This window comes from Cheilinus undulatus, linkage group 4, assembly GCF_018320785.1.
Source record: "Cheilinus undulatus linkage group 4, ASM1832078v1, whole genome shotgun sequence".
NCBI lineage: Eukaryota > Metazoa > Chordata > Actinopteri > Labriformes > Labridae > Cheilinus > Cheilinus undulatus.
The window spans coordinates 9,166,670-9,190,095 of NC_054868.1; the positions used below are offsets into that span (position 1 = coordinate 9,166,670).

The window sequence follows — 23,426 nt, forward strand, 5'->3', positions numbered from 1 at the left end:
ATTCTGTTTAAGAGAAGAGAAAAAGGCAAATGAATGTGTGAGTTTCTGAGTTATCACATCAGTAGTAGAAAGCAGCTTGCTGCTCAGTATTCAGGCTCACAGTAAGGCAGAGACAACCCATAATAATCACAGCTGGATGCACCAGGTTCAGGCATGTTCTCTGAGAAAAACTCTGAAGGAAAGTAAAATAGCAGTCATGTTTCTAGATTCTCCCTTTAATTCTTTTTATTCTCCGGTGACCATTAAATGTAAAATTCAAGAGCAAAATCCACGCCTTTCTCTTTATTATTGAACATATATGTCAAACTGAGCATGTTTGTGTCATCTGCTTTAAAATGATTTTGCATGAATTAAATGAAAGGAATACACGTTCTTTGTGTTTCCTCAGCTGACGAAGCAGGAGAAGCAGCAGCAGAGGAAAGAGAAGACACGCTCCAAAGGCCCCTCAGAGTCAGGCAGGGAGAAAGGAGCCCAGCGTTCCCGACAGGACCCCAACGCCAGCAGTGGAGCTGAGGGTGATGTGTCGTCAGAGAGGGAGCCCTAAAGTTGGATGGTGAGGGAGCCTAAAAAGACATTCACACACACACACAGTAATTCACGTGCACAGTTAAGTTGAGCTATGGTTCTGGCTTTTTAAGGCCTTTTAATTTCACTCTTCAGTTTAAAAACACTAGAGGAGAATTGATTTAATGACTGTGTATACCCAACAATGCTTCAGTAGGTAGGTCGACCTTGTTCAGCTTTATGTCACACACCAAAGTATCGGTAAACAAGTATGCAAGCTGCAGACTGATTGTGGATTGAATGACAAAAAAGGGGAAGCTCAAAGCTCTTATGTACTCTATATGAGATCAGTACTATTCCTCCAGACAACAATGCTGTGAGCTCGTTTAACCTCAGGATGCCAAGGCCAATTTGAGGTCTATTATGGGGTCTAGTATGCATGCAAGAGTGAAGCTATCCTGAACCATCATCTAAGCGTGTTAGTCAGACTTTGAGAAAGGTAATAGGATTTCAGTCAGACTTTAATATTTATATGTATTTACAATATTCACTTTTGATTGGACCACCACAATCAATGAACAACTTTCATCAAAACATCATAGAAGTCTTTGATTTTCTTTTGGATTCTACCTTTAAATATCTTGGGAAAACAAGTCAGAGCCTTTGAGTGGCAAAAACAGGCATTTTTTTTATTTACATTAACTTCAGATAAATGTTTTTGTCTTTTTTTGTAACTGTAACAGTTGGCAGGACCTACTTTTCTCAGCCTAGCTGTGTAATATCAGAATTGAAAAAGTACCCTGACAGAATGCAACACTGGTTGGTGAACTTGAAAGAAGTCTGCAAGTCAGGATGTGAAGAAATTCAGTGGTCATGAGACATCGCTCTGATGTTGTGTGAAGAAAAGCATCACTCAGTATTGCACCAAACCACTCTGGTTTTGTAGAGTTGGACCTGGACTAATGAAAAACAACTCAGAGAATTTGTTACATGAAAATTTTAGTTTATGCAGAGAATGGTACATGACTAGTATTTGAGGCTTCATGTGTAATAATCAATTTGAAATAATTCCCATAGGATATCAGCTGTTGCTTGTCTTCTTTCTTTCACCTCGTCAACATGTACAGCTGAGACCAAAGCAGTCCCCTCCCTTTATTTTATTAGTGTTAAATGTCAGGACTAATATGGTAGCTGTAAATATGAGGGAAGCAGAAAGAGACAGAAGTGTTGATATTCACCTCAGCATCTCTGTTTTTCTCCTCCTGTCTGTTCCCCGCTCTGTTTGTTGTTGTTGACATTGCGGTGAAACTCGGCAACGCTCATGAGAGACAGACCTGTTTGTTTCTTGTCCTGTGGTTCATATTGTAGAGACGAGGAGGGGCAGGAGAGGTCGGGGTTGCTCTTATTTGCCTTCAGTATTTGTTTACCAGTGCAAAAAAAAACAAAAAAAAACAGGATTTTGTGGGAGAGTCGAGATGGGGAGGCATTGAGTCAGCTCCCTGCGTGTCCCTTCTGCTCTCCCTGCTGAGGCTGCTGCTGCTGCTGCTGGCTCCTGTGGCACCGCTCCTCTCCCTGAGTGAACTCTGAGGCAGGCACGCACATTAGCGGATACGCCGTCAAACAAGCAGAGCAACAACACTTTAAAACTCCCGTTCCTCCAACACATTTAAACACATACTGGGTTTGTCACATACCAGGGCTGGGGATATATCTTTGTTTAGATATATTGAAATATTTACAAATGTTGTTAAAATACAAAACACTGCAGAGTGTCAGATGTGTAGGACTTTTATTTTTGTAGCTATTGTATCAAACAGGTTTCAGTATTGTTTGATTGTCATTAGAATAATTTCAACTTTTATAATTCTGGTATTGTGAAAACATTTTTTAATTTTAACAGAAAAAGATATTGAAGTATCTATTGTGTATCGCCATTAAGATGAAAAATATCGAGACATCGTCCAGTGCTAACACACAGAGATAAAAGCATGTCAGACTCTGGTATTATCATCTAAAATTAATAATGATGGTTATGCATTATTTTTGTCTTATTTTGGTACAGTTTTGTCCGATTCTCACAAACACATAAAAAAATTGTGCTGTCCCACTGGAAATCTTGCAAGCCTGTAGTCCTATCTCGTCATCTCCACAGCAGGGGGCTCCGCTGTAATCCTGAATTGCATGTTGGGTAAATATGTGCCCCGAGACATGGAGGCTTCAGCACCTCGTTACATAAGGCCTTTTTGTCTGACAGAGAGCCAGATCGAGCGAGATGGGAAGAACTGGGGGAATGAGAAAGACGAACAAGCAGGAAAAGAATTTCACAGAAGTCTTCATTTTTTTCTCGTCTGTGGGTGTTCAGCAGAGCAGTGCGCATGCAGCACTTCCTTTTTTTGGGACAAGAGGTGGGAGAGAGGAATTTGGATAAAAGAGAGATGTCAGACAAGGTGCCTGCTTGCTGAATATTTTAAAGGCAGAATTTGGTGTTCCCAAGGTGAGCTTTTACATGACTTAAACATGAGCTCTTATGTGCTGTCCTCATAATGACTCAGTTGTGACAGTCCTCCATTATTCTCACTGATCTTCACTCTTTTCTCATCCTAATGTTTTAGAACACAAAAAAGGGTTGCTTTCTCGTATCAGGCTGCTTTCAGCAAAACAGTAGCCCATGTGGTCAATTTCTTTCTCTATATCAACTTTTAGAGACCCATCAGAGTGGATTTATCATTTCATTTTAATGTGGCGCCTTTTTATATTTCATTCAACCCCCAGTGTCATTCTTTGTTTGGTCAAATCTGCCTGTAAACTGCTTATTCAAATAATAATAAATTATTATTAAATAACTAAAATAGCCTGGAAAGACGAGTTGCTCAGAAAAAATGGAAGGTCACTGAATCAACCTCATTTTTCAAACACTGTCACCTGAAGAAGACCTCTGGGGTCTCATTTATAGAACGGTGCATAGAATCCAGACTAAAAGTGTTCATGCACCCAAACCTTGAAAATGACATGCATCAGAATCAATTCAAAAACCCGTGTACATCTTCATGTAATTCTCTCTTTATAAATCCCCTGGAAATGTGCACACGTAGATCTGCCCCCATCCTCCCTTTACAAGCTTTACATTCAGCCTTAAACTGTCAGTGCAAACTCCCTTTAAATGAAAATGCATGTAAATAAGACAGCAGTTTAGAGGTTTTCACCATTGAACCACCAAGGCAACAGGAAGGAAGTGAAAGAAAACTAAATTTCCGACACCAGAACGGAGGTGCTTGTGGCTGAAAGGACACGCATTGTTAGTTTTCTACTGACGTACCTAAAAAAGACATTCGAACACACCTTACAGAGCCACAAAATTCACATTGTAAGGTTCAGTGCAGTTTTAGTATTTCTTTACACACTGTAAGACAGGAGTGTCAAACTCGAGGCCCGGGGGCCAAATCCAACCTGCAAGGTTATATCATATTTCTGTCATAACTGGCCCATCAGTATGAGGTCTGCAGTAGTATCAAAATGTAAACGCACCCTTGATGATTTAAGATATCCTTGTTAAGTCATACAATCTGAAAAAATAAGGAGTAAAAATAAATAAGAAAAAAGTCAGGAATATGGGAAAAGAAATTAATTTGTGTTTTAATTTCACATTTTCAATTTTGCATCTCACAGTCTAACTTAAACTTAGGATTCTGACTTTTTCTTTCGTACTTTGAGCATTTCAACTCATAATTTTGACTTCTTAAAAAATATGTTGAACTTTTACACCTTTTTACCAATTTGTTTTGTACTTCATCTCATATTTTCAACGCCTAACTTTGACTTCATAATCCCATAGTTTGACCTTGTAGACACTCAGTTTAAAAATTTGAATCATATTTTGACTTTTAATTTCATAATTTTGACTTTTTTTCTAATATATTTGCTTTTTAAAAACATTTTTCAATTTCAATTGCATGTTTTTACCTTTTTCGGCTAATAAATTTACTTTTCTCAGATTTTGAGCCTTCAAACCTATATTTTTATTTTTTGTTTTTAAATTTCAAAATAATTTACCATCAGTGCTGAGTTTTGTTTTTTTTTTTTTCCATATTTTATCAATGTTGAAATGAGGTTGAGAGTTGAGAGTATGGTTAAAAAGGTGACCCTGCTAGGTCCTCAGGTTAGATCTGAATCCAGAATCTGGCCCCTGCTATGATTGAGTTAGACACCCCTGATGTAAGATCTCTCTTCCACTGATCTATTACTACAGCATATTAATAAGAAAAGTTTGATCAATGCAAAAATGTGTTTATTTATGTTCTTGTAATTCTGGAAAATTCTTTCAAAAATATATGAGTTTGGTGCACATGATCTAAATGGGCTTTTGTTAACTCTTTCTTCTTGGGTTATTTTTTTCTTCTCTTGGTTGTGATTGTTAAAATGTTAAATAGAGAAGCAATGGAAACATCTTCGTCGCATTATACTCAGGTGCTTTACTCTGGTTTGTATGACCAGCAGCACCGGTCAGCTTTAGCAATTAGTAGTCCCCATTGCCAGGAAAATATAAACGAATCTAAACTGTGCCCTTGTCCCTTTTTTAACCCTTGCAGAGTTCACCTTTAAAAAGATCTGAACTGTTTAAAATCATTTTCCATTCTCGATAACACTTACGAGACACATTTTTATCATTTTTCTCTTTCTCTTTTAGACGTTCTACTGGGGACATGACGGTGATCACGTTTCCTCAGGAAGGCCTGATTCCTCGGTGACACTCACACCTGACTTGGGACTGTCGTCCTTCCTGTTTGGAAATCATCAGGATTCTCTTGGCCTGTTGCAGAACATCATCGCCCTGCTGGTGTCTATGGCTTCTCTCCCTCCCAGTCAGATCTGTTTAACAACAAGACATTTCTGTTTTATTTATTTTTTAAGGATCACAGTGGTGCACATAAAGGGAACACGGGTGATATGGAATGGAAATGTCATCTACAGCACTACATTGTGTGATTATTTTCTTTATATCTCACTAGCCTTCCATGTTTCCTCCTCCATCTGGCTATGGCTGTCCATCTTTCCCTCTCAGATCTCAGCTGCTCTTCCCTCTTAATCTCTTGTCAGAAACATGGCACTGACCCTGAAGCATAACTCAGCTCCAAGTCCTTGGCTTAAAGCACAGGCACAAAACCTAATGACAGTAATAATGTCACAGCCTTGCCATATTTATTTCCACCTCATGATTGTCATGGTAACTTCTGTAAAGTTTGTCTTTACTACACCTGAATGAATGGGGTTTAAATATCCAGCTGAAAATGCAGGCCAGTCCTGTAAATTAAATTTATTGTGCTCTGTTTGAGGAAAAATGGAAAAATATGGTGATGAAATTGAATTAAAAAAAAAAGAATTTTCTTTTTTAGCTATTAGAAAAGGCAGTAACACACAGTTAAAGGCTTCAACTATTTACAACACCCATATGAGTTTCCTAGCTAATGTCTCCTTTTTGTCTCTAATGCATCAATTTTTGTTAAACCTGTAATTTCTGAATCAACTGACAAACATCACCAATATAAAAAGTGCCCTGACACATTCAGTAATTTAAGAGTGAGTCAGTGTAATAGCTTATAAACATACAGGATCTTCAGTTGTCTACTTGAGAAGATTAGCTACAAAACTCTTAGGTCCTTCTTGTTTCTAAATCACCATTAGTTGATCAGAAAGCAGGTTTTCAAAATGTCAGTCCTTTTGTTCTTTACAATATCACATTTTAAAAGGATTAAGATCTCTGTTTGGTCTGTAATATACCAAAGAAAAAGTTTGTTGTCTGTTATTAAGCCCACACCAACCAATGGATTGAAAAAATAAAATAAACACTGCCCCTGGAATCTCAAGATCCACCTAATCTAGTCTAAATGAACTTAAAAAGCAAAATATTACAAGATAGCCTGCCTGCAGACTGTTTATCTCAGAGGCCGTCTCTGTCAGAACAGAACTGCTATGATCCGCTGGAATAAAAAAAATTCTATTTTTAGATAAAACAGTGTCTGGCAGTTGCATTCATGAAATAACCACATTGCAAACATTATAGACTAAGTAATATTTCATAAATAAAACAGAGAAAAAGATCAGAGGTCTAATCAGGATTAAATTAAATGATATTGACCTGTTTTAGAAGTTGTGACACGAACGATGGCTCACTTTAGCTTTGTTAGCTTTAGCTTTAGCTAAATAAAATGTAGCTAAAGCTAACTTAGCTAACAAGCAGCGAGACGAGGCCGGTGCAATTATGGTGGAAGACATTAGCGTGGATGCTGCTAAAGTCAGTTTTATCCGAACTTGACTACATTTCTACTTTAAAAGAAGAACAAAGAACAGCATTGAGTTGATCTCTTTTCAAGAACGCCAAGAGTCGTGCACTGACATGTCTGACTGACATACAGTCACCATGGTTCACGTTATGCAGCTCTCTATGGAGTTTACTCCTCAGTAGTGGCGCACCTTGGTTTGGGGCTATGACGTCACGTGTTTTGTTGCTCTCATTGGCCCGTAAAGACGTGACGGACAGAACATTCATCCAGTCACCCGCCAAGTTTATTTTCAAAGGCTCTGCCCTTTTTCAAACAACATCTGTGGGAGGTTTACCAGATGGATGTGTGAAACAAATCCATCTGGCATGTCAGGTTATGCTTGTTACTCATAATTATTAAACATTTTGCCATGAAGTTTTGCAGGTCAGGTTTTCACATTTAACTTTGTGTATCCTAGCCCTCACCTTAATCCGTACCCTAACCTTAAACTTTAGTTTTATCTGATTTTATTTCTAAAGTTTTGCTGTGTATTTCTGTTCTGACAGAGACGGCATCAAAGATATACAGTCTGCAGACAGACCCCCCCTCAAATAACAAGCTTTTTGCAGCATGAGAAATTATTTTTAGCCTCATTATGTTTCACTGAATACAAAAGACTCAGAGCCAACCAGCATGGACCTACCTGGATTCATAATTTCTGTGATCACAGCACAGTGAATATTTAAAGTTAGTCACAAAATATCTTCAGGTAATTGTGTTTGTCTTATACAGTAACAACGAACAGGACACACTTGTTCCAGCCCATGCTGTGTGATTTACAAACATAAACCCCAGGCAGCATGCACCATATGTTTGTTCACTGAAGTGACCTAAAATTCACTTTGAGGAGCCATGTGATGCCAGTTTCCCTCCTCTGCTTTCTGTCCTTAAAAGACAGTAGTTTAACAATTATTGTGTGAATTTTAATGGGATGAGAAAGGGACTTATTAGAATGTATTTGCTGACCAGTAGATAAAACAGGCAGTGTGGGTAGACGCTGTGACAGAAGGCGAGGCAATGACACTCATACTTGTTTAATACAAACAAAATGTGCATCTTTATCTTTTGATTACCAGTGCTCCTCTCTCCCTGGATTACCCATCATTCCACACTCCCCTTTCTCATTCCCTCTGCTGCACCTGCTCCCTCTCTCTTTTTTCTGTGTCTCTACTTCAGTGGTTCTCAACATTGGGGTCGGGACCCCATTGGGGGTCTAGAGCACTGGGAAGGGGTAACCAGATGTCCTTAAAAAAACTAGGAAAATGTTTTTGCATAATTTGAGCCAATTTTTGCTTTTTTAATTTATTTTTTGCCACTTTATGCCAAATGTGCCAAATGTAACCTGTTTTCATCACTTTTCTTGGCAATTTTTGCCCCTTTTAATACATTTTTTCTACATCACTCCCATTTCTGCCACTTCTTACTCAAATTTCAACACCTTTTCCACACATTTTTTCCCACCTAATTTTTCTGCTGTTGACCCATTATTGTCACTTTGAACCGCTTTTCACCATATTTTACACCCATTTTTGCACAATTTAACCTCATTTGTCATGCCCATTTTTGCAAGTTTAAACCAAATTTCCCCACTTTTTAGTCCATTTCAATACCCCTCCATTTCTGCCACTTTTAAGCCAATTTTAACACATTTAACCCTTTTTCTTAATTTTTTTGCCCGCTCTTGCCACTCCAACTCTTTTTGTTGCCACTTTTTCCCTATTTTTTGACACTTTTATCAAACTTTTGCAACTTTTAACCCATTTCTGCTACCAAAATCCCAGCTCCCCCCTTTTCCACCTTTTTTTTCATTTTGAACCCATTTTATTTCTGATTTGATAAAGGGATTTACATTTTTAAGATTACTATATACTAAGACACATATGAATTAAAAAAACACAATTTTTGCTCTGATATCAGTGACTATTACTCTGGTTAACAAATTAAATATGGTTATTACAGATTGATATTACAATGGACTGTAATTTTGCTGACTTCATGGCTGGGCCCCAGAAAGCTCTCCCTTTTTCCTGCTCTTATGGACGGCCTTGTCTACACATGACTATTCTTGATTGTGCATGGCTGTGTTCAACCACCTCCAGGTACTGCGGGGGTCCCTGGTCTCTGGCACCTTTATTTAGGGGGTCATGGGCTGAAAAGTTGAGAACCACTGCTCTACTTAAAAGCCATCGCTGAGTTGCTTGTTCACACATGCACGCCACAGCTGGGCACATTTCCAGGTGGAAGTACTTTGCATGAAAAAGTTCTACAGAAGTGGCAGATGAAGCAAGAGAGTCAAATAATATCATGATCGCTTTTGTTTTCATATCACTGCTACATATATAGTCGTTTGAGGCATTTAGAGTACAAATATAGAGTGGAGAATTCCATACTAGCAAACTTAGAACCTAGAAGCAGTTTTGTTTCATGCACTGGTTGTTCTGTGGTTGTCGGGACTTACACGTCAGAGACCCTTCCCACCCACTCAAGGCAAATTTTCCTAATAATTTCTGCCGTGTTTGCACATCAGCTCACCCTGACTTCTTGTGAAATTTTTATCTGGCAGGAAAACATTGTGGTTGAAGTGAAAAATTCAGGTTGTTTTGTTCACAACTGCAGCTAGCCTTGAAAATTTCAGTAGATTTCCAAGTGTTTTGTGCACATGTGAATAGAGCTTCATAAAAGTAAAAGCCATATGTGTGTTTTTGCTGTGGTTGTTTGTCAGCCTGCTCACCTGTCAATCCAACAATCACAGCATCCACCAAGGGGTTCGGATGTTCGCAAAACTGGCAGTGTGTGATCTCAGTCGCACCTTTCCAATCAGTTTTTAAACTGCTCTTGTGTTGATGCTCTGTTGGACTCACACTGAGGAAAGGATCGTTTTGACTGCAGGGAGGAATAACGCCAGATACCTTGCTTCAGTCGATTCTTACAGCTCAGATTGAGTACCTTTTGTTTAGTGACTGTGAGTCTGTTTGTCTCAATTACATGGAGAGGAGCCAGCTGTGTTCACATCATTGAGCAGCGAACACCAGTGTGGATGGGGGAGTTCAGCCTCACGAAAAACACCTATTTATAATGTTTTGATTATTACACTGTCCTGCTGTCTTTTGACAGATCTGAATGTACATTTTGTTCCAATTTTATAAAAATGTCAAAACAAAAAAGTGGCTGTGTGTGTTTTATTCAGCTTGATGCAAACGCAGGCATGACAGCCCTTATTTCTTCTCTCAGCATCCCCACCTGGAACATCCATACTGTCCCGACTTTGGCTTTTTGTTTTTAGTTCAGCAAGCTATTTCTGGCCTAACATACCATATCCCACACCCCTCTCTTCTCTCTCTTTCTCTCTCTCTGTAATGCTGCTGAGGCGAGGTTTCTCCACGTCGAGAGGGAGAGGAACTGCTGCAGCTCGGACTTGGGAGCACTCGGTGAGGGAAGACATGACCCAAATATGTCTGCTAGCTTGCTAGCCTAAGTGCTGTTGCAAATTGGGGTAGAAGAACTGCAGCTCTCCTCTGCAATGACTGCAATGTGATCCCAATGCCAGACAGCCAGTACAGTAGGAGAGGAGCGTGTAGAGGCTGCCCTGGATTATTGATGCTCTGTACCTAACAATTCAGAGGCCTGCAATCGATCACAGCTGTAAGAACAAGGCAAGTTGAGCAGGGCGGATGTTAAATGTTCATCTTTGTGAGGTGTTACCTGTGAAGAGTGGACACCATGAGTGCAGGGCAGGGCAGAGAGAGAGGGTGCAGTGTCAGTCAAACATGGGAAAGTGGGTTAAATTCCAGGCATTCTCTTCCTTAGGAAGGTCTGGTTTGTCTTCTCTTTAACTTATCTTGCATCTTGTGTGTGTTTGTGAGAGCCCTTTGCCAAGCCCACTGGCTATGGAAAAACAATTTAACTGGATTTAATTTGTTGCCCCCCTCCCCTCTCCTCCTTCCTCTCTCCCTCTTCCCCCTTGTGTTTTTTTTTTCTTTTGTTAGTGCTTCAGAGAGGTTGGGAATGCATCTTGTTTGGTAACTCAATGCACAGTCCGAGCTTGCTTTGCAAGTCAGACAGGGCAGCCTTCGGGCCTCCATGTGGATTATCACTGGAGTTTAAAGCCATATGTGACACCAAAAGGCACTCATCTATTCTGGTGGCTGGAAGTGTAGCTGGAAACATAAGTGTGTTAACTGTCTTAGAAATTTCTAACTCATGTATTTTGTTCTTCCCTCTCTTATCTGACAACATTTCAGTCTAAGCTTAATGTTGTAAAGGGTTAAAAAAGCACAGTGAAACCAGTTGCCTAGAGCCCCGACCACTTTTTCCATTCTTGCTGGAATGTTTCCAGTGCTATTTATATGAAACCTCAGGCCTGACAATCAAGAAACCAACTTGGCCAGGATCAAGTTTTCTTCATTATGTTAAATTTCTGTTTCACTTACATCCTTGCTTGGAAAAAAAAAACAGCCATGGCAGCCAAATCTGCTCTATCTCTTATATGAAAACACAGATTTACTGCGACATTCTGTACAGACACACGTGAAATCAATCCAAATGACCTAACTGCTATTGTGTAACCAAAGAAAATACATGTAATCTGTCCTGCTGGATGAAGGATTCCCTGTGGTGAGAGGTAAAGCTCTTATTTGTGGATAAAAAAATACATATCCAAAGAAGAAAAAAACTGTTCGGACTGAACGAGGTAGACAAATTTGAGAATGACTGCATAATATTTGTTGTAATTTGCAGTCTGCTTTGAGGGCATCCCTGTCGTGTTTGGCTGCTGCCCACAGGATTTTTGCATGCTTGAATTGGCAGGCAGTCCAAAGTAACTGGTCATGCAGCCTCACAAACTTGATATTATTATTCAGCATTACAGAGAGCAACTACCTGCAGGCTCAGACTGCTGCATCACTGTTTATCACTGAAAGATATTCCCAGAAGAGGGCAGTGAAAGACACCTTTAATTATCTTTATGTCATGGAGGTTCTGTGTGAAACTGCAAAAACATCTGACATAACATAGCAGAAGAGCCAAATCAAGGTACCCCCCTTCCCCCCATTTAGAACATCAAATGCAAAAGATTGCCAGTGTGTTGTCTTTTCCTCAATAGGCTTATTTTGATTATTATTTATAACTAGTGCTGGGCAATTTAGTTTCAATTAGAGTTCAGCTCCCCACAGTCATGCCTGCCATGTTGTGTTGATTTTGATCATGCAATTTATTTAATTTAACAGTACAGTGTGTGCTCTGCCCAGGGGCATACCTAGGGATTTTGGGCCCCCAGAAAGAATGTTACACAGGACCCCTCTTAACCTGCTAGCCAAACAAAAATTTTCATTTTTACAAATATTTATTTATTTTAATGTATTTTTGATCCATAATGCCCCCATTTATGAGCAATACTTTCACTATGGTTAAATTCAATTTACTTGCATCATTTTGCAGCACTCTATTTGATACAAATTTCAGTCTGTTGACTGATTCATTTAGTCACTTTTGATTCAATAATGACACTAATAACTAGGGGTGGGAGAAAAAAATTGATACAGAATAGTATCGTGGTATTTTGTCTGGCAATATATCGTATCGTATCGTCCACCAAGTATCAATTTTTTTCAAATTAATTGCTAATGGAAAAATATGTTTGTCCAGTGAGGTTAGCAGAGGTAAGGGTCATAATGCAGGAGAAAGTCAGTAACAAACATGGCAGCACCAGGGGAAGGACATTAGGACTGCAGGCAGGGTACGAATGAGATGGACATGACACATGAGGTCTGCAAGAAGTGCTACATGAAAATAAAATACTGTGGAAAGACGACAAACATGAAGCCAAAACTACTGCTAAATCAGCTGAACAGTTGAAAAAAATGGTATAGATTGCAAGATATCACAATAGTCACTGTATCATAAAATGTTTAAAATCGCAATAATATCGAATCGTGACCCAAGTATCGTGATAATATCGTATTGTGGGGCCACTCGTGATTCCGACCCCTACTAATTACAAAGAAAAAATAAATAGAAACACATTTTTCATTGCAGGCTTCTCAAGGGCCCCTCCCTAATGTGGGCCAGTTAATCAGTACCCTTTTTTCCCCCCTGCACTATGCCCATGGCTCTGCGCCTCCCACCAAAACAGCTCTCACTTTAATCTAAGTGAGGAGCATAGGGGACCACAGCAAATACTCTGGCTAGTTTAAAAACAAGAGAGTTGAAGACTTAGACAGAAATGCAGCCTTTATAAATAAAAAAGTTAAAGTGACCTCAGTTATGTGGAGCCACTTTGGTTTTTAGGAGTCTGATCTGGAAGAATGCAAATTAGTTTACGGAATTTTGGTTGTGACTACCCCTCAAGGACACGCAACTGTTTTATTTAATCTTTTAATACTTACACACAAAGTGATTAGTAAAATCATTGAGATGTTATTAATCAAAACCCAAATTCCAAAAAAGATGTGTCACTGTTAAATGAAAGAAACCAAAATGCATTGTCAAATCTCCTAAACCTATTCAAAATAGAACATAAATAACAAATTAGATGCTAAAACTGAGGCATTTTACCATTTCATGAAAAAAGCTCATTTTAGCTAGCTCATTTTAAATTTGAATGCAGCAAGGCATCTAAAAAAGTAGGGACGGGTCCATGTTTCTGGTTGTATAGGGTCCCCTCTTCTTTGAACAACAGTCTGTAAATGTCTGGGAGCTGAGGAGACAAGTTTTGTAGTTTGGGAAGAGAATGTTGTCCCATTCTTTTCTTATGCAGGCTTCTAGCTTCTCAACAGTCAATCTTTGCCAGATTTTTTTTTTTTTTTTAATGTGCTAAATGTTCAAGAGCATCTTGTTGCATACAATGAGCACCACCGTACCTCACCTACATACCTGAAACCATGACATCAAGAGCAGAAGTTTATCTTCATTGTCTTCTTCATGCTATAATAATGCAGCTGCCATATTAATGGAGGCAAGTCCATCACAGAAAGAAATACAAGTAGATGAAGAATGCAGGTTTTTAGTATGACAAGCACAACTACAGTAAAAGAATTATGATGAACATGTATCAATATTTTATTTTATTTATTGTTCATTTGATGTGGACATCACAATTACATTGGACAAACCAGATGCATTAACATCAGGCTGTGACTGTTAATTACATTAAAAACTTAAAATAAACATTGACAACGTAACAAGGAACCATTAAACTTTAAATAAATGGCTATCCAAATTTAAGGCCTGGTCTGTTTTACAAGCCTGGTGTTGCTGCTAGTCATGACAAATAAAGGCAACTCTTAATTAGAGGCCTCTGAGTAATTTTCTACGTGCCAATGTGAGGAAAAGGTTAATGATGAGCTGGGATTCATATAAAGGTGTGGTTCATAGAAAGACTACATTTTTAGGTGTTAAACAATTAAGGGCAAAATGTTATTTCAGAACATTTTGCACCTTTAATGTGACCTATAATAAATGCAATTCAGTTGAAAAACAACCAGAAGATATTTAAAAACAGAAAATTAAAAACCTGGTTGCACTAATCTTCACACCCCCAGACTAATATTTTTTTAAGCACCTTCTGATTTTCCTACAGCATTCAGTCTTTTAGGGTAGCAGTCCTGTCTCAGTACACCTATCTGACCCTACAGATTATCAACAGGAATCAGGTCTGGGCTCTATTTTCTGGGAAGCTTTTGTTTTGTAGATGTGGATGTACAGTTCAGGTCAGTGGTTCTCAGCTGGTCCGGCCTCAGGACCCACCAGTCTGTCTTGCGACAGATCGCAACCCAAGTTTCAAAAAAATTTTTCAACGATGCATGTTTAGTTAATTGAATATGTGGCAGTTTGGTAAACCACTCATTCACAGTGATTGGGAAAGGGCAAAGCCTTTGTAAAAAACTCAAAGGGTTGATTGGATGAATGTTCTGTCACATCTTTACAGGCCAAACAGAGCAACAAAACATGTGACGTAGCCACTACCGAGCTGCGCCTCTACCGAGGAGTAAACTCCATAGATAGGTGCATAACACGAATCATGGCAACTGCAGACATGTCAGTACATGACTTTTATCATTTTTTAAAAGAAAACAACTCACTGCTGTTCTTTGTTCTTTTTTAAACAGAGAAATGTCAAGTTCTAATAAAACTGGCACTTTAGTAGCATCCATGCTAACGTCTTCCCCCATAATTGCACCGGCTTCTTGTTGCTGCTTGCTTATGTCAGGACTCTGCCAAGCCCGAGGATACTGCCTCTCATTGCTGATTGGTCCTGTCACTTTCTAACAGGGCCCAAACGGTTCAGACAGGAGTTTTGCAAGATGGATTCGCCAGTGAGAAACATGTAAACGGGCGTATCCAAAGTCTACATAACATATAGGAGTTGTCATTTTTAAATCCACATAGACATTTCAGAACAAAAATTAAACATATTGTAGTTTTGAAACAGCTGATCCCTGCATGAGGGAGTTTATTTATAACGTCACAAAATAATAATGTTTAGAACCAGCAGGGGAAACATAAGAAGTGTTTCTCAGCACAGCTTGTGTGTTAGAGAGAGAGAGGCCGAGCAAACAGACACACACTCATTGATTAATCAGGGATTGTGTCCAAAGAGATAAAAAAAAATATTGTCAGTTTATTGAGATGTAACACCTTGGTGAGGCTTATGTGTGGTAAATACTGTTTGTTTATTACCTTGGTAATAGGATTAACTTGCAAAGCAGATGGGTTGGCCAGATTCCATGCCTGTCATCAGGCAGACACATTTTGCAAAGCTTTGATCTGAAATGACTGTGCCCACTCTGAGAACAGACCTGCATGTCTGTGGGTGAGGTTTAGTTGTACTGGAAGCTGAATGCAATGGCCGTGCAGGTGCAGGAGCACCGGCTGCGGAAATGCTCTGATAGACTAGAAAGGGAGCGATTAGCTCTGCAGTACAATTCGGATTGCAGCGTGGTCGCTGTATGTGGAAATTGGAGATTAGTCAACTGTTCCGGTATGTACAATGGCTACCGCCAGTGTAGCGAATTAGCTCGGATGAAGCCATAGTAAAGTGGCAGTTTCAGCAGAGCTGAACCACATTTATTTCTGAAAAACAAGAGCAAAGAGCCTCACTGAAAGTTTTTCTTGGCTGAGATGTTTTGCACTTCTCCCAACCATTCTCTGCATGAGCTTTATCCACCAACAAACTACCGGAACTGCATAAGCATACTACCACATTTTTTCTTGTCACTCTGATTGGCCTGTCATAAATGTGACAGACAGAATATTCATCCAATCACCTTCTGAGACTTTTTTGGAAGAGCCATTCCCTTCCATAGAGCTTTGTATGGAAGGTGTCTCATTTGAGTGTGAAACATATCCATGCAATGGTTATGTGAAACAGTCTATCTGGCATGTCAGTTTAGCAGGCTAATGAGTAGAAAACAAACAAACAGAGCTGCAGGTATGAATAGAATAATTGAACAAATATATTTTTATTCTCCTCAATTTCCCCATGATGAGAAGTAAATAAGGGTTGTTTTTTGTCTTATAAATTTATTATCCTCATTATCTCAGGATAAAAAAAAGCATTTGTGATACAAAATGGGTCATTCTGAAGAACTTAGTGACTTCAAAAAGATGGTTTGTGAAATTTCATCCCTGCTGGATATCGCAGTCAACTGTAAGTGACATTATCAGAAAGTGGAAGCGTTAAGGAACAACAGCTACTCTGATAATATGTTGAGGACCATGTCGAAGAGCGCAGTCAAAGATTGTTATGATGCAGTGTGTAAAAGTTGCCAACGCTCTTTTGACTCCACAGCTGAAGAGTTCAGTAATATAAGCAGAAAAACAGTGCCATGGCAGCTTTGTGGTAGAGCTGCTGCATCACCAAGTCCAATGCCGAGCATCGTAGTAGATTAAGTGGTGTAAAGCACACTGACACTGGACTGTGGAGCAGTGAAAACAGCAGCGTTCTGTGGAGAGACAAATCATGCATTTCTCCATATTAAATACATAGCTTGATGCACAGGCCTATAGTATTCAGCTAAATTCTATAGTAAGATAAAGATAGGGCCATTACTATTTTATTTGATGTCTGTGAGATTTACTAAATGTCATGGTTATGACTTGTCAGTTAAAGTTGAAGTCGTATAAAATAAAACGTATAAAATATATAAACTCTTTTGACCTGGGTCTCACTCTATTGAATCTGTGCGTATAAATGCCCACGCACACCCCTCCTCTCTCTCTCTTTCTCTCTCTCTCTCCCTCTCTCTCGCCCGCTCGCTCCGCGTGCCCTCTCAACACTCAGCAGACGGACGCATCCATGGAGGGCTCGTGCAGCAGTCCTCTGCCGTACTATTTCCAAAACCACATTTCAACATGACCTAAGAAGTAAAAACCCGGCTCTCTCAGCCAGAAGCTCGCCGTTTTTTTTTTTAACCAAACAGCCCCCTCAGCATCCTCGCGGCACCAATTTACAACTTTGTCCCTCTTACATCCCCCCCTTTGCTTCCCTGAAACCCCTCCCCTGTACTTTTTCATCCGCTCCCGGGAGATAAGTCAATTCCCTGGAAAATAGCGGAGGTTGCTCGTTTATTTTTATTCCTTACTTTCGGGGACTCGCATGGATGTGGCAGCGGAACAGGGGATGTCTCTGCCGGGTATCCGACTCTGGAATCGACCGGAGCAAGTGATGCCGAGCCAGAAGAGGGTGAAAGCGAGACGGAAAAGACGAAAGGAGTTGGTTTTGATCCAGATATGCTTGTTCGGCGGCTTGCTTCTGGTCGTGAAGGGGTTTTCCTACTTAGCGGAAAATTCAGGTGAGGATTTAACAGTTTGCCACGAGGGAGGGGAGCTGAGCCCCCCGGTGGTGCATGTTTGTTTCATTTCTGTTCGCTTCTGTCACGTTTCCTGTTATGTCTTACATGTTGTCACCAGATGAATACTTATAAAACACATTAATATCAGTGTAAACATACTTTGTGAGTAAGACATCACACCAAAACATCTTCCTTTTAACACTTCCGCTTAATGTTGGTCTCAGTTCCCCCTAGACACTTCTCGAGTCAAATATTTCCTTTATTTTAAAACGAACTGTAAAGTGACGCTCTGGTAATATTCTGGGGATATTTTAATTTTGACATCATATGTAAGAACCAATAATGTGTCGATGCCATACCGCGATAAGTTACAGTAACAGCCTATTAGCCTGCACGTGAGGGAGTGATGTTGTACTGGTTATCAGCATGCTGGAATCTCTGCTGTGCTGATATGCTGAACAAAATGATGACCCAAGTCTGACACAGCTATTACACAACGCTTTTACAAGCAGCAGTATTGATAAATAGTGCTTCAGCACTATGTGGTAAGATTTGAATGCCAGTACATCCTTGTCTTAATTCACGCCAAATATTGACATATTTAGCTGCCATTCAGTCAAAGATTTCTGCTGTGCTGATATTCAGTACATCATCATGACCTGAAGAGTGACACTGCTGTAATGTTAGTCAAAGAAGCAGCATTTATAATTGGGAGTTTAACAAAATATTGGTACAACAAACTATATATGTCTGAATTCATGTGACATCGTATCATGATATTGTTTCATGATAAAGATGTCTTATTATAACCAAAATGTAATGTTTCAATGTAAATTAAATAGTTCTGTATATATCATGATGCCAGGGTTATCTAATCCTTATTACACAGGAGGGAGTGCTGTTGTACAGAATTTTGGCATATTTAGCTGTCAGTGAGATAATCACTACAGTGCTGATATTCAGTATAACAGTATGCAGGGGTGTAGCTAGGGATATTGGGCCCCGAGAAAGAATCTTAGGTCGTTTTCACACCTGATAGTCCGGTGCTCGGTCCATTTTGGAACGGAAATTGCAACAACGTTGCACTTTCCTTTGGTTTGGTTTGCATTCATACTGCTCTTTGTCAAACGGACCAAACCATCTGAACACCCACAACATCCTTCCACCGGTCTTTTTTCCACACAAACAATGAAAAAAACACAGAATTTATGCTGTCTTGGGGTTTCTGATCTTGCATTGGGGCATAAGGAGCAGCCAGCGAGATGGTGAGCTATCCAACACATCGTTCTTTACACGAGATGAATAAATAAGCACGGACTACGACGTGTTGCCATGGCTACACAGATGCCAAGCGAGGTACCGACACGTTATTTGAGTGCATTAAATCACATATAAACCCTTATATCATTACGCTTTATGCCGCTTCCTGTCTTTGGTTCACAAGTTGGTCCGCTTTGCTTTCGCACCTCAAACTAACCTGACTCGCCAGATGGATGTGTTTGACACATCCATCTAGGAAAACTTAAATAGGAAACGTCTGAGAAAAGGCAGAGGATTTGAAGAAAACTCGGAGTGTGATTGGATGAACGTTCTGCCTATCACATCTCTACGGGCCAATGAGAGCAACAAAACATGTGACGTAGCAGCTATCAAGCTGTGCGTGCGCAGCTAGTGAGGAATAACGCGAAACATGGCGACTATAGACATAAAAGTACTCGACTTTTGTCGTTTTTGAAAAGAAAACAACTCACTGCTGTTCTGTGTTCTTCTTTTAATGAAGAAATTTTGTCAAGTTCTGATAAAAACTGGCACTTTTGCAGCATCCACGCTTAGTTCTTCCTCCATAACTGCACCAGCTCTTGCTGCTGCTTGTTTATGTCAGGACTCTGCTGTGCCTGAAAGTACTGCCCCTCATCGCTGATTGGTCCTGTCACTTTCTAACCGGGCCCAAATGGTTCAGATGGGAGCTTTGCAAGATGGATTTGCCAATGAAAAACAAGGAAACGGGCATATCCATCTGCTTTGCAAGGTTAAACCGCACCAGGGTTCAGTTGGAAGCGGACCGAGACCCCCTGTTTTCAAGCGGACCAGAGTCTGCTTGTTTGCGCCGCACCAGAGCTCGTGTGGTCTTTCACACCACTCCAGACAAACCGGACTACGGACCAGAGTTCGTTTAAAGTGGACCAAACAGCTCTGGTGTGAATGCTCCCTGACAGCATTACTGAAGAAGTGACACTGCTGTAAGACAACTTAATTTCATTCCAGTCTAATTTTACAACTCAATCATTGCTGTGTTTATATTTAGTGTAGAAAAAAAGCTAAAGTGTAAAGAGGCAGTTGTGTGGTATTGTTTCCAAGTATCTGTATTACTAAATAAGGTTGCTGAAAAATAATTTGTACTACGATTTATTATTTTGATTCATGTGATACAATGACCTTATTGTATGCTGAATATTATTTATTAAATCTAGAAATATATGGTATCATAGATGTCACAGTTCCTCACTGGAGCAATATTATGCAAGAGGGAGTATTGTTATGCTAAATCTTGACATATTAAGCTGAAAATTTGTCAAACATAATCACTGCAGTGCTAATATTAAGTATACCAGCATGACCTGAAGAGTGACACTGCTATAATACAACATAACCTGTCAAAGTAGCAGTGCTAATACATTGGAGTTGAACAAAATATTATTACGGCACTATATCGTTGCCTCAGTTATCGTATTGTTTCCCAAATATTAATGTTTGAATGTAAAAATAAAAGTACCATGCTATCACGATACCAGGGTTAGTAAGGCAATATTACACATGAGGCAGTGTTGTGGTGCTGAATACTAGCATAAATCCACAATCAGTCATCCTACTAAAAATAAACACTCTTGAGCTGATAGTTAGTCTAAAAACACAACCTGAAGTGTAACTCTGCTGATATACACAGCAGCAGTGTTAATTAACAGGGATTAATAAATAGCAGTATATCTTTGTCTGTATATGAAATACATTTGTCACTTTATAGACCAAATACCAGTGATTTGATGTAAAAATGATAAAGTATGGCACATATATTAATACTGAAAATTACATGAGACTCTGAGATTTTGTAAAGGATATCAGCATACATGCCACCTGGTCATACTACTAAAGCTGCTGTTCTGATATGCTGCACATGGCAATAGTATGTTCATGTGATAAGCTTCACTTATTGTGCATAATAACAATAAATATACTTTAATATATTATATAATGATACCTGGATTAATGAAGCAGTATTACACATGTGGGAGTGCTGTTGTACTGATTATCTGCACACATATCTGCAAATTATTAATCTTGCAGAAGATGAGTACATCATGCCCTCATGACTGATACTGCTGTTTAGGGATACATAACACTGTCTGCACAATATCAGCAATGGGTTAGGGTTACATATTAGCTTCAAAAGATAATCATGGTTATCAGCAGATACGCATTTTTGCTGATATTTACAACCTTATTATCAGCCTCTATTGGCTGTAAATATTGGCCACACTGTATGAATGAGTTTGTGGAGTTTTAGACAGGACCAGCAGACACACATCAGCTAAAGTCTTATCTTTGTTAAGCCTCATTCCTTCAATTGTATAGTGTGTGTTCTAAGTTCGAAATAAATTTGTAAATATATTATTGGATATTGGCAAAATTGAAGATCATGCAGCCCTACTGCGGTCGTACAACAACATCTGCATCATCCTGAATCATGTGATTCACTGATAACCTTGCAAAGCAGATGGATTTGCCCATTTCTCTGTTTCTCACTGGTGAATCCATTTTGCAAAGATCCAATTTGAACAGTTTGGGCCTGGTTAGAAAGTGACAGGACCAATCACCGTTGAGGGGCAGAGTCGCAACGCAAGCAAGTAGCGACAAGAGACCGGTGCAATTATGGCGGAAGAGATAAGCATGGATGCTGCTATAGCGTAAGTTTTATCAGAACTTGACATTTCTTCATTAAAAGAAGAACAAAGAAAAGCATTGAGTTGAGAGTACTGAGAGTACTGACATGTCTGTAGTCGCCATGGTTCGCGTTACGCAGTTCTATATGGAGTTTACTCTTCAGTAGTGGCGCACTTCGGTATTGGCGATTACGTCACGTTTTGTTGCTCTGATTGGCCCGTAAAGATGTAACAGACGGAACATTTATCCAATCACCCTCCGAGTTTTTTTTTTTTTTTTTTTTTTTAAAGGCTCTGCCCTTTCCCAAACACTGTCTATGGGAGGTTTACCAGATGAATGTGTGAAACAAATCCATCAGGCGGGTCCGGTTATGCTTGTTACTCATAATTATTAAACATTTTGCCATGAAGTTTTGCAGGTCAGGTTTTCACTTTTAACTTTGTGTATCCTAGCCCTCACCTTAATCCTTACCCTAACCTTAAACTGTAGTTTTATCTGATTTTATTTCTAAAGTTTTGCCATGTATTTTTTTGTTCTGACAGAGACGGCATCAAAGATATACAGTCTGCAGACAGACCCCCCTGAAATAACAAGCTTTTTGCAGCATGAGAAATTATTTTTAGCCTCATTATGTTTCACTGAATACAAAGACTCAGAGCCAACCAGCATGGACCTACCTGGATTCATGATCACATTTTACACCTATTTTTGCACAATTTAACCTCATTTGTCATGCCCATTTTTTTGTTGCATTTTGAAATTCCCGTTTTCCATTTAAGTCTCTTGTTTGTATCAAGTTGGATTCTGGTTAACATGAGACACATATATGTGTCATATCTTCATTTTGCATCAAATGTATCTTGAGTTATCCTGCAGTTCCCATATTATTTGATAAACAATATAATTAACTTTATAACTTATTTGGCTACACGGATTCAAGCAGATACACTTTTAATAGTACCACTTGATTTAAAAGCCTAGAGGGCTGCACATTCAATTATTTTGTTATAGATTAATCTGTTGATTATTTTCTCAATTAATCTAGAGGTGATTATTCGATTAAAGTGACTACAAATTGTATAAATAAATTTCAAAAATATGTCATTAATCTATATTTTAATAAACCAACTTCACTGTAACAATAAAACAACCTTGCACAGTAATGGTGCTTAGTTGGTTTACCAGTGTTAGCCATGCTAGCTCCATTAGCCCTGCTGGCCTTCAATGCTCTTTGCAGGTTAATGCTCACATTTCTGTGCTTAAATTTTCTCCAAAAACTGCTTCATTTAGTTTTTTTTTTTCCAAACTTGCACATATGAAAGGTTCACCTAACAGTTACCATATACCAAAATTCATAACACTTTTTGTTGTAATAAAGGGCAATTAAAAGTTTTTCCCACAAATGAAAATGAATTGGGCCTACCTAAAATCAATTATTTCAAAAATTAAACAGAAGATGTTGGGTGCAGGGATTTTTCTTTCTCTATAACTTCTTATTAGTTCTTATGTAGGTTACTTTATGGGTGTCAGTGTTTACACAGGGCAGTGAAGTATACAGGTTGGAATGTAAAGGTAAAACTTTTAGTGACTAGGAGATGAATGCATCTTAAAGAAAAGAAAAGAAAGAAAAGAGACACTGAAGAGACATAAAATGTATTTGTGGACCGGTAAATTAAAGAGTCACTTTGCCCTCTGTCACAGCCAGGATTGATGCTGTGACAGAGGCAGAGCAGAGAGGCACGCGATGGTCCGAGAGAAGCACGCCTTCAGCATCAGTCAAAAAAATCCTGAAACTTCCTTCGTGTCTGTTCGGAGGATTTGTTAGGTTTTTAACTTCTTTAGAAATGACAGCTCTCGTCATATTATCACTCCGTGT

At 39.2% G+C, this 23,426-nt stretch overlaps 2 protein-coding genes across 2 annotated transcripts in view; both read left to right on the plus strand.

The window, feature by feature from the left end:
• Positions 1-6,633, plus strand: part of dtd1 (D-aminoacyl-tRNA deacylase 1) — a 29,494-nt gene extending 22,861 nt beyond the window's left edge. Inside the window, exons 5-6 of the mRNA XM_041784463.1 lie at positions 389-553; positions 5,189-6,633. Of these exons, the coding sequence (XP_041640397.1) occupies positions 389-544 (156 nt within the window). The 3' untranslated portion in view covers positions 545-553; positions 5,189-6,633. The remainder of the gene's footprint in view (positions 1-388; positions 554-5,188) is intronic.
• Positions 6,634-17,103: 10,470 nt separating this feature from the next.
• The window catches only part of LOC121507948 (sodium/potassium/calcium exchanger 3-like), a 113,275-nt gene continuing 106,952 nt past the window's right edge, over positions 17,104-23,426 (plus strand). Inside the window, exon 1 of the mRNA XM_041784358.1 lies at positions 17,104-17,611. Coding sequence (XP_041640292.1) covers positions 17,416-17,611 — 196 coding nt within the window. The 5' untranslated portion in view covers positions 17,104-17,415. The remainder of the gene's footprint in view (positions 17,612-23,426) is intronic.